This window comes from Podarcis erhardii (genome assembly GCF_964252035.2).
Source record: "Podarcis erhardii genome assembly, chromosome: 3".
Taxonomy (NCBI): Eukaryota; Metazoa; Chordata; class Lepidosauria; order Squamata; family Lacertidae; genus Podarcis; species Podarcis erhardii.
In genome coordinates this window covers 30,132,416-30,144,952 of record NC_138507.1, presented here as the reverse complement: position 1 = coordinate 30,144,952, position 12,537 = coordinate 30,132,416, and the positions used below count along the sequence as shown (strand labels likewise).

General features: G+C 40.2%; 1 protein-coding gene across 9 annotated transcripts in view; it reads left to right on the top strand.

The window, feature by feature from the left end:
* Nucleotides 1-12,537, top strand: part of ROCK2 (Rho associated coiled-coil containing protein kinase 2) — a 73,904-nt gene that overhangs the window by 30,809 nt on the left and 30,558 nt on the right. For 8 of the 9 annotated variants that reach the window (XM_081856763.1, XM_081856768.1, XM_081856762.1 and 5 more), the window contains 3 exons: nt 1,265-1,525; nt 7,638-7,782; nt 8,931-9,069. In XM_081856763.1, coding sequence (XP_081712889.1) covers nt 1,265-1,525; nt 7,638-7,782; nt 8,931-9,069 — 545 coding nt within the window. The remainder of the gene's footprint in view (nt 1-1,264; nt 1,526-7,637; nt 7,783-8,930; nt 9,070-12,537) is intronic. The other variant, XM_081856767.1, reaches the window with a different exon arrangement.

Here is a 12,537-nt window from a genome sequence, read left to right as displayed (position 1 = left end):
GGCTCTTCCCAGGTGCTTGAGCCTCAGTGCTCTTGCTACTTCCATGGAAATGGGTTCTGCTTTCTCTTCACTTGAGGCTAACTAAATGGTATACAGTCGTACCTTGGCTCCCAAATACCTTGCGAGTTGAACGTTTTGGCTCCCGAATGCCGCAAATCCGGAAGTGAGTGTTCCAGTCTGTGAATGTTCTTTGGAACCTGAACGTCCGACGCTGCTTCCGCGGCTTCCGATTGGCTGCAGGAGCTTCCTGCAGCCAATCAGAAGCTGCGCCTTGGTTTCCGAACGTTTTGGAAGTTGAACGGACTTGTGGAATGGATTCCATTTGACTTCCAAGGTACCACTGTATATTGTTAGGAAGTGTAATTTTAAAAAATCAAGCCTTTGTAATGAGTCATAGTACAACCGGCAGACTATCATATGAAGCTTCTCTTGTTTATTGTCAAAACAAAGCATGTAAACTACAATCAAGGCTCAGTGATGTTACAGTTTTGCTTATTATAAGGATTGAAGTGTCTTTGTGATTTTAATCACCACTTGCCATATAAGGTGCGTGGAGAGCTTGCAAAGCTTCCTACACTTTCCAATAGTGGGTGTACTTTGCACATCTTTTACTGTAGGGTTTTATCAGCAGGTAGTGTACCCAAAGGCCGCAACTCCCTAAATTACCTCTGATTGATTTTTGAACTAGAGAAACATATTTGTCCAATCATACATTTTGTATTATTACACTATTGGAGGCAGTCAGAAGGTAAACTTGAGGGAATACTATTGCTTGCATTCTCCCTCCTGCTGTATGGATTTGCTATTGTATCTACCAACGTAGTGGAGGCAGTGGGAAATGGAAGTGGAGGAGGAAGAGGATGGGAATTGGGCTTGTGGAAAAGAAAATCTTGTATGTGAACCAAAGAGTTGCAAGTATGGTGTTGGCCCTTTCCTAATGTGCCTGTGAATAGATGTCAGTTCTGATGCTGCCTTGTCAGAGGAAGGATACTTACTTGTTTCTCAACAGTACTGTCCTTGACTTTCTCTTGAAATATTTTGGTGAGCCACAAGAGATGTGTTTCATCAGTGACATGATGGGTAAACTGAATTATTCTGGAACTCCTTAAAGATCTGCTACAATTATTGTATCATACCAAAACTATTCTTAAAAGGCAGGGGGAAAAGCTGCTCTAGTTGCCATAAATTCACTGGAATTCAACAGATTGTGGCAAATTGCCCGGTTTTGTGAAGTCTTTATATCTGTCCATCTTTCTGGGTGCAGCTTTTTAGTGCCTTTCAAGATGACCGATACCTTTACATGGTCATGGAATACATGCCAGGTGGAGATCTTGTCAACCTCATGAGCAATTACGATGTGCCTGAGAAGTGGGCCAAATTTTACACTGCTGAAGTCGTCCTTGCTCTTGATGCAATTCATTCCATGGGCTTGATACATAGAGACGTGAAACCTGACAACATGCTTTTGGATAAATATGGACACCTGAAGCTTGCAGATTTTGGTACTTGTATGAAAATGGATGAAGTAAGTATGTGGTTCATTATGTGTGCTTCTAAAATAATATGCACTATATCGAGGTAATTTTAACTGTGCCATAGACACAGACACAGCATGGTGCTGTGGCTAAGATAATTTGTGCTGAGTCTCCTGTTTAGTTCTTAACCTTTGCTGTCAACTCACAAGGTAACCTCAGCCAAGCTACTATCTCTCAGTAGTATCTACCTTGAAGATTGAGAAAGAAGGCATGTTGGTGTGCACATTCAGGATATGGTTTTATTTTTCAGGTTTGAACTCCAGGTCTAAACCTCCATCTCTTTTTAAGAAAGGCAAGAAAATTATAAATGACTCTTTGTGAGGAAAGACCTATTGCTTTACCATTTGCTGATAGTTTTCATAATACCTTAGGGAACATTAATTACAAAATAGAAGGCTGTCTGATGACAGGCCCAGAGACTGGCTTAGGGAAAGTAAGGGATTATGTGGGTGTGGCACCTATCTTTCCAACAGGTTGTCTTACATAGGTCATGACTTTTCAGAAAAATCTGTTAATTTTAACAGATTTTATCTCTGGTATCTCTTTTGTAATCTCATTGGGCACTTTTTAGAAACAATGGTGTTAAGTGGTATATAAATTTCTGAGTAATTGTGCATTAGAAACTCTCACAATGTGCAGCTCTTTACCATCACAGTTATGGTACAAACTACACACAGGGAATTCTTCCTTCTATGTGTGAGTTGTATAGAAAGGAGAATAGGATGCTTTTCATAATAGGCACTCCTTTTTCCCACCCACCCCGTTTTAGAAGCAGCAATCTCTTGTTTTGCTTGCCTGCCCTCTTTGCAAACAATTGCTGCTTCAGCTTTTCTTTTTCTCTTTCCCTGGCTGCTTTGCTAATCTTTGTGAGTTTTTGGTTTTTAAATGCATGAACAAGACATCTCCTTAATAGAACATAGTTAGGGGTAGCCACCTGGAGAGGCTGCAAGGAAGCATATTTATTTGACTACATCACAGGGGGTGCACATAAATAAAGAAAACAAACTTATAATAAAAATTATACCAAATTAAAATTACAACAGCAGCAACATCCTAACACCACAGTAAAGCAGGGGAGATTACCGGTAATCAAAACCCACCCCATCTACATCCAAAAAGTTGGCAGAAGAGGTGGTTCTTTAGCTGTCATCTAAAAGAATGGAATGAAATGACAGGATGCACCTCAGTGAGAGGAGAGTTGCAAATATGTGGAGCCACCATTCAAATAGGTTCTTCCTAAGGCACTCCTTGTGTATCAACCCGTGCTGGAACCATTAGGAGGGACTACTTTTCTGATCTAAGTAGATGAACAGGTCAGTGCAGGAAAAAGCACTCTTTCAAGTTCTACAGCACCACATAGAATGGAGTAGAAAGTACCTCTCTATAATTTGCTCTACTTCATGAGTTACAGGTTCAGGAATGCTTACAATTAAAGCCCTGCTAACCACTTTGAAATAAATTTTCATTCATTAACTATTAGTGCTTTAATAGTGACCATGAATGGATTAAAACTGTTGCTGGTGAAAGAAAAGGAAAATGTTTCAGCAGAGTGATCTGTTTATCTAGTGAAATGGAAAATATTTTATTATTCTTGCTGTATGGAGTCAGGTTACAACTGAATTTTAAGTGCTTGATTTGGAAATGAGCTTTTTTTATAGTGGAACCTAACTTCTAAATAAGTGTGCCTATTAGGGAGGGTGTGAACTCAGTAGCAAACATGTACAAAATTGAGCAACCGAGAAAGCACCTGAGTTCAGTGTCTATCTCTTGTGTTAATGTTTGCTTCCTAATGAGCACAATAACTTGCATGTATTTACTGCTTATAATAATCAAACCCATAGCATCCTCTAGTGGTCTTCAGATGACTTACTTTAAAATTTAAGATCAAATAAATCAAGCATACTTATTTGAAATAAAACATTTTCACCATTTAATTTGTAAGCACTTACACGCTTATTCCAGTGTATTCCCATTGATTCTAATTTGGAATAAATTTCAAAATATATTCTACTTATTTCATGCTATTCAGCTGTGTCTTAATCAGACATTAGCAATCATCAACAAAAGGCTAGTAGGGGAGAAAAATCTGACAAAACGGCATTTGCAAAATTTGAGCCAGTTCTAAAAATGTGGATGTGGGCTAGGGCAATGCTTTTATGACTAATGCACCAAATAAATATTTTTAAAGTATGGATAAAGCTAATAGACATAACAGATTTCTTAACATGCAAACAAGATATTTTTTACTTACTAATGCACTTTAGCAGTCCACACGCAGTCCACAAAGTTCTGTGAAAATTCCTTATGTCTATCTAAAATACAGTTGACATTTTGGCTTATTGTGGGATGAGGTACTGGTGCAGATGGAAAATCAAACAATCACTGTCTACTTGGATCTGTGGATTAGGCCAGTACCAGTATTTGTGATGCTGAGTGGGTCTTGCACCCACCCTACTCCCACCCCTGTAATTTTTGAGTTTTACTACTGTTCTTGCTATGTGGAAAGTTATGGAATCACAGAACTGTAGTGTTGGAAGGGACCCCAAGGGTCATCTAGTCCAACCCTTTGCTATGCAGGAAACTCATCTAAAGCATCCAAAACAGATGGGCATCCAGCCTCTGCTTAATTAGACCTATGCCCTGTTCTTCTGTAGAATTGCTCAGAGTGGTTTATAAATGTTTTTCAGGCAGCCTCCTATTGAATCAGTTTCCTGAGCCACCCCTGCTCAGCACCAGCAATATAACTATGTCATGTGGCATACTTTGTGCTTTTCTGAGAACCATAACTACATGATGGTTCCTTTATTCCATTGTTTCAGTGTAATAATTCAAGCCTCATATCTCTTTAATGACATTATAGCAATAAATGACATTATAGCAATAAATATCAATAATATATGCATAAAATGGTTGCTTTGGTAAATCTTGATGATAATCAACATGATACTTAAATAAAAGAACTGTTTACCAACTATCTTGGTAAAATTAGGCTAAACATTAGATGGCCTACGGTTCCAGGCATCGCTTTGCTTCTAACGGCGCAAAAACTAGCTTACTTTGCATTTCTTATGGTACAAAATCTGTGATCAATCTGTCAACTGGGTAGACTCACAACCTTGATGGAGACACACCAAACCCTTTGTCTGCACTACAGCATCGCACCTCTTTCTCTGAATCTGTGTCTGGAGTGTTCAAATTTTGTTTTTCTTGGGTTAAATATGGAAAAGAAACTTAATTACACATAGTTAACAGTGGCATGCCAATTTTGTAATCCCATTATTGATGACTTCTAAAGATGCAATTGATGTAGCAATTCAGCCTATTCAATTACTTTATTTTGCATAGAATTGGACACCCTGCTACTAAGAATCTGGAGCACCTCCAGATCATGTGTAGTTTTCTTGAACAACAGGGAAGCATCACAGCTGTGTAAATACAATACTTTTGATGAGATGTTCCCCATAAAACATTCTTTTTAGTGTCTAATATTTTTGTAACTACATGTTACTTATTAGTATGCCTTTATCACTGACATCTTAAATACATTTATTTTCTTGCCCAAAATGATCTGTCTGCTAAAAGAATAAAAAACAGCACCTCTAGTGGTTACTGCAGTTCAGAAACAAATTTTGACTACTGCATATTTGCTCTTACATTGTGTTATTGGTCAGCAAACCTTTGAAACCCTTGATTTCACTCATACACCCTTACATTGAGCCTGCTTCATAGTTGCAGCCTCACAAGTAGATGGCCATTCCTAATGTTTTGTAAACCACCCTGTGATTCTCGGATGAAGGGCAGTATAGAAATTTAATAAATAAATAAGTGTAACCATATCAGTGGAGTGCAACATGATAAGCCATTTTGTGAGAACAACTTACTTGAGTTACACAACGCCAACATAGCACCCTTTATTTTGGGGGTTGCATAACTAAGGGAATATCTTACTGAACCACCTTACTGGTGAGTATTTGTATTAGGTTTCAGTACATGGATCTACTTGCTGGGTTGCCCTATAAGTATTTGTCCCAGCGTAGCCGCTTAACCATCTTGTAATAAGTCATCCTGCTATATAGTGTAACATGAAACATGGCTGACTCTAGTAAAGAATTCTAGAACCAGGAGGTGTCTAACTTTACATGCTTAGGAGTAGGGAGTTCAGATTGACTGAGGAACTGGGAGAAAAATAAGTAAAGAATTAGAACCTTAAATTAAATGCTTTATTTTCTCTACAAAGTGTGGTACTAAAAAATAAGGAGCTAAGGCTGTTGAAAGGTGGATTTTCCCATTTTTCTTCAGATTGGAACCACACTTTTGACCCTTCAAACATTGCTGGGTTTGAACAAAATCAATTCCAGCCAACTTGGCCAGTGGTTAGGGATGATGGAAATTACAGTCCAGCAGCATTCGCAGAATGACAAGTTCCCTACCCATGTCTTAAGATAGCACTGTTTGTATGACCCAGATCTCCTCAAACGCTAAACAGTAAAAAACTTCATTATTTGCTACCCCTGGGGCAATGAAGTGAGCTTTTGCTGTGTATTAGTATTAGCATTTATGAACAGAAAAGCATTTCATAAAATAAGTATGAGCACAATCCACTTGCATTGCTCAGAAGATCCTGCTTCCTCATTTTCTTCACCTGTTCCTCACTCTCTCCACTTGTATGTATATACAGGCAGCATGATGATACCTGCATGCGGGAGTATGGTGTGTGCGAACCTCCTGTGTTCCCATGAATCCTTTCTTCCCTATGCCTTGCAAATTACTTAATGCTGCTTCTACTTGCTGTGGTTAATTGAAAACAGAAGCAAAAGCTTCCACTCTACTCTTGCAAATATACTGAGAAGGTGTTAGCACAGGAGCCTGAAGCTTGCACAAACTTGTGCCCATAATGATGAAGCATAGCTTATTGTTTGCCTTCTTTTGCCTGTTGCTTTTGTTTTTGTTGTTTTTGTTTGGGATGTGTGTGTCTTTGCTTGTGTTTGGTGGTTGTTTTTTGGGTATGTGTGAGTTTTGTTGCCTGTTTTTAGAGGTGTGTTGAATGTTTGTTTTGCTTATCTTTCATTTTGGGGTGTGAGGGTGAGTGTTGCCTGTAGTTTGGGAGTGGGGGTATTTTGGAGCATTGCAAGTTTTTCTGCCGTGAAATTGGTATTTTGAGGAGGCCAGTGCAGTCTCCGTGACATTCACCTCCAAAAAAGAATGGAGATTCCTGGTTTAGTGCTGCATCTGAACTAGGCCAATATAGGGGGTAAAGAGCATAAGGAGACTGGAAGCGGGGAAGATCCATGAAGTTTAACTTTGATGAATATGCAAATACTTCGTAGTGCTGTTAATTAGAATTTATATCACAGTTCCAAAACACTTTGTATCTAGTATTTGAAGATATTATCATTATCAGAAAATATTAGAAAAATATTTCCAAGGTGGGCTAGTAATTAAAAAAACAAACACCCATTGCATATGTGGGGCTGAAGCTGAGAGATGCTGAGTTGATGGCAGAGGTAAGAACTAAACCCAGGATTTCTGGTTCACAACTGAAGCTCTTAGCCACTACATAACAGTAGCATTGAACAGAAATATTACTGAAGTATTAAATCATATAGAAAGACATGCTTGCTTTCAAGTTCTATATTTGCTGCATAGTTTATCTTGCGAACTTCTAAGACCTGCTTTGCTGGAGCACAGAAAAAGCAATAAAAACTGGACTATGTTATTCAGTCTAAACAGAGGTGTGCCTATATATTGTCTTCTGCTGATTTAGGACCAGCTCCAAATCTCTCTTGCAATTTATTGCAGAGACTTCCAGTAGATTCTGTGCCCATGAATCGGACATAACATACATTCCCAGCTTTTGCTTACTTTGTCTGGCTCCAAGATTAACTCCTTCAGCTCCCTCAACAAGCTTTCTTTATACTTGTGGCATGAATTTCATAAGAGAACTTATAAATGGGTAATGACAGTGTTGTAGAGTAAGTGCAGTTAGCAGCCTTAAATTCATAGCTGCTTAAGAACTATATTTTAAAAATAGATTAAGTTAGCATTCTTGCCTAAATCTAGCGGCTGTTCTGTTTAATTGTTGCATTTTATCTGGTTATATAGACAGGGATGGTGCGCTGTGATACAGCTGTCGGAACACCAGACTACATATCACCTGAAGTATTAAAATCACAAGGTGGTGATGGTTATTATGGAAGAGAATGCGACTGGTGGTCTGTAGGAGTTTTTCTCTATGAAATGCTAGTTGGTAAGTAGTGATTTCCTCTTGTATTCCCTCTAGTACATTGATTTCAAAAGTTTGTGCACCACCACGTAGGTTATTGATTCAGTAAGAGCTCGGTGGCCCCTGAGTGAATCTAGTTCTGGTTACACTTCCCATATCAGAGCCTGAGTTCCCACAACATGAGGTGGGCCTCCCATGGAAGACATGGAGAGTTGCTATGGAGACTACCTGGCGTCCAACTTTCCAGTTTTGTAACTGCTATTGCAATGGAAAGTGATGCTGCTCCCCAAATCAGTTGTGGTAACATGGTCAGCCATTTACCATCCCGGTTGTTACGTTTCTTGAGGGATATTGAATGATGGTACCTTGGGAATATTCATGGTTATGCCCCACATATATTCTTTCCTTGGGTTAAGAAGCATAATTACAGGGAAGGACATGCTCTGGAGCCATTTTCTGTATAGCAGGCCCACCTCTAACAAAAATCACATGTTTCTGAGACCAAAAATTAAGTTCTATGTGCAATTGAAGAAAGACCCATCAAATAATTGATATAATTTTTTATGTGTTGGGTGTGTTGAGTTTGTATTTATATTTTGTATGTACAGAAAGCTGTAGAACCAGGAGATATATTTTGTGCTTATCAGGAATATATAAGAACATTCCTTTGCACAAAACACTAAATTATGGTTAGCATTATATGCAAAAGCATTGCATGAACATTGAACTTACTCTTCTCCCTCCCCTCCCCTTCTTTTCTGCAGCTGTGAGAACGAAAATAGAATCACATTTTCTGCTTTTACATTAATCAGGTTTCCTTCTTGTGCCCAAACTCAGGGAAGTTATGGTTGGTGAACAAGCCAGTATCATATAGCATAGGTTGAGTTTGGCTTGTTTGAACTAACAAAAGAGTATACAGAGTTGTTCTGATTTCAGACTTTAACAGGGAACTCTGCTTCATTTAAAAGCAGAAGCAGTCTCCTCTTGTGTGGGGAGGGTTGGAGCACATGAGCCTATAATTCTAAACCATAGTTTTAGTATGGCTGTAGGTGTTTGTTTTGAACCTTTGTACATAGGAGTCTCTGTTTTTGTCTCAAGTTATTTTTATTTAACTGTTTTTGCCTTTAGTAATCAACTTGCATTAGCTAATGTTTATGCATATTTAATTTCAGGAGATACTCCATTTTATGCTGATTCATTGGTGGGAACATATAGTAAAATAATGGATCACAAGAATTCATTACATTTCCCAGAAGATGTTGAAATCTCAAAGCAAGCAAAGGACCTTATTTGTGCCTTTTTAACAGACAGGTATGTAAACATCGATTTTTCTCGCCATAAAATCCTTTCACTAAATTACTGTAACAGAATATGTTTTCAGAAGAATTTTCTTGAGGTCCAGTACAGTGAGTGCAACCAATCTGATTTCATGCCTTACCCAAAGTCAGACTAAAATGTTAAAAACAAAAATTTCTGAAGTTCAAGCAGCACTTACTATATTCAACTTCCATAGCCAAATTTTGAGTGAGGAGATAATCATAAATCATATACATACATATTCCCGTGGCAGGGATGTGAACAACGTTTTCATGCTCTCATCTTCTGTCACAGTGTCCTGTTGCACCAGAAGTAGTTTAGTCATGCTGGCTACATGACCTGGAAAAGCTGTCTGCAAACAAATGCCGGCTCCTTCAGCATGAAAGTGGAGATGAGTGCCACACCCCATAGTCAAAGTCGACTAGGCTTAACTGTCCAGGGGTCCATTACCCTTTACCATATACATAGAGCATTAAATGAATCATAAACATAAAGCTGCTCTTCAATAGAGGGCCTTCCTGTCTGAAAGACCTGCATGGGATTCAGATAGTTTAAAGACAGATGGGTTGCAAGTGCTTCCCCTGCTTTTTTGGTTCTTACAGGGCTAGAATGTTCCTTCCTTTTCAGGACTGTTCTCCTTTCACCCTCAGCATTGACCACTGATGTATAGCAGATAGAGCTCATGACTTTTCTTGGTCAGTTATATTGAAGGTTTCTCTGTCCCTCAGTGTTAGAAACAGAGATATGAAAACTAGGATCTAAATGGCACCTTAAACCTAGGTTATGGGTGCAACAACAGAATGTCTAGGCACACTTTTTTATAACAAGAATACAAAGCCGAAAATGAATGAACTGCAGCTTGAAGATTATGTTCATTTTTCACATGGTCTAGTCCTTCCCCTGCCCACCGCCCTAATATTCCTAGGAGCGTTTCTTCTCCAGTCTTAAGAAAGCAGCTGGAAGTGGGGAGGCAGAAAAAGGTCCTCTTTCCTTCCACTGCAGTTTTTAACTGAAATCTTAGAAGCAGTACTGTGCCCAGAGCTCAGAAACTGCTCGCACTAATGAAATTCCCTGTCACAAGATGCACCTAGAACAGTGGGAGTTTCGAACGCTGCTACCCCTTGAAGAGAAGAAATCTTTGACATTTTGTGAAGTGTGGGAGCATGTTCTGTATCCTTGACCTTAGCAAGTCACCTATTGCCTAGCATACACATACAAGCTCTGAGAAATTATATTGGGGTTACTGAGCATCTTACATCTCCCCTACACCCCATGATCATAATTCTCTTGCCCCCTTCCTTTTGAAAGGGACAGATCAGTGGAATCCACACATCCCTTCCCCATATCTCTCAAGGGCTGGGGAGAGGGAGGAATATCCGTTCTTCTCTCCTTCATTTGCTCATTTAAAGAAATGGGTGGCATAGTGTTGGGAGTAAAGTCCTTAAACTAGGTTTGATAGCAGCATTCAGGTGAGTATAGTCAGCTACCCTCCACTTTCTAACAGAAAACAAATTTGCGCCATAATCTCTGCCGTGCTCCATCACATTGCCTGGCTTTTGTAGGGGGTTGGAGAAGGCGATAGCTTGGCTTGGGTTTGTTTTCGGTTGCTCCCAGGGATTAGGACCAAAGACATGGGGTGCAAATCTGTAAGAAAAAGGATTTAGACTCAACATCATGAAGAATTTCTTGATTGTATGAGGTATTATTCTGTCCCACTGTTTATCTCAGAAGGTGGTGGACTGTACTACATGTGAGATTTTTAAGCAGAGGCTGGCTGGCTAGGAAACCTGTAGTCATAATTTTCCTGAATCGGCAGGGAGTTGGACTAGGTGACCTTTGGCTTCTCTTATTACTCTGATTCTACAGTTCCCTAAGCATTATTTGCTGAAGGCTGATCAGATCAGCCCACCATACCTTGGCCACAGCTGCTTTCTGTGGCCTGTTAAATTAGGGGAGGGTCAGGAGGAGATCACTGTGGCTGTTCTTTATGGCTTTCTTTCCCCTGTTGGGAAAGTTAGTTTCCCTTTCCCCTTCTGGCCAACCAGTTTGCATTATTAGGCATTCATGCAGAAGCAGACCAAGATGCAAAATTTGAAAACCAAACAAACTCACTTTCTGTTGCCCTCTTCTGGACTATTCTTGACAGTCAAGTCAATATTAAATTTAATTATTTGCACCTTGTAATTTTCTTAAATCGTAAGAGATGTAAAAAACCAAACACGAAAAACACAAAATGAAATAGAAGTGAAATAAATATCTGTCTATTGGCCTCAGCAGTGTTCCAAAAAGGATTCCATCTACTGAGTAATCATGCAGGCAGCTCAAGAGGATTTGGGTGGGTGGGGGTACATTAGTCCCCACCCCCCGTTTTAAATGCAAGGAAAAGCCAAAGATTGGGAAAGGATATACAGTATTTTTCGCCCCATAGGGCCCACCGACCCATAGGGCGCACCTAGTTTTTTGGGGGGGAAATCAAGGGGAAAAAATTTATTATTAAAGCTCGGGCAGGGGAAGCCCGAGCTTTAAAAAACACACCTACCGTAGTTTTTAGAGGAGAACAAAAGCACCCCGCTGCCCTGCAGAGGCTTTGCACAGCCATCCCCAAGCTAGAAGAGGGAGACGGAGCGCTCCGTCTCCCTCTTCTGCCTTCAGGGACAGCCTCCCTAGCCTCCGTGGGGCAGCGGCCTGCCCCGCTGTCCCCCGAGCTTGTGGGGCTGGCGGTGGGGAGAAGCTTGCTCTTCCCCACTGCCAGCCTCCAAACCAGGTCGGGGAATAGCGGGATGGCAGCGCTCCACCTCCCCGCTGTCCCCCGAGCTCGTGGGGCTGCCCGATATCTGCACGAAGCCCAGGGCGCGCTGTGCAGCGCACCCCAGGCTTCAGGATGCAGGCTGCTATCCGCAAGCCTGGGGAGCCTGACGGGAACTCCCGCGGAGCTCCCAAGGCTTGCGGATAGCTTCCTGAATCCTGGAGAGCGAGAGGGGTCCATGCCGACCCCTCTCGCTCTCGCGAAAATACGGTATATAAGAAGAGCTTTTGGATTATTTAAGAATACTCTGGCTTTCTTTTCTCCTCCACCCCAATTTTTGTGTGTGCTTTCCTGTTCATATTAAACATGGTGCTCAGTGTATTTATTTAAAACAGAGCATCTTATTATATATACAATTGCCACTGAAGCACTTAAAGTGACAAGGGGCAAGTATCTATCCTGTGCCTTATTAGTTCTCGTACGAAAGTATGTTCTTACGTGAGCCTTTAACAACACAAAAATTGTTTTGAAAAGAAATGAGTTTGCTTTGTATATAGTGGCTTCATTATACATTTTAGGAAAAAATGTGCATATGTGTACGGGTGTTTTTAAATTGGAGGCAAAGGATACAGTTTTTGAAATATTCATTTCAGTAGGGTTTGAATAACTGTTCTGTGTTTGGAAACCAGGTCTTCCGTCATTTACGTCCAAATGTT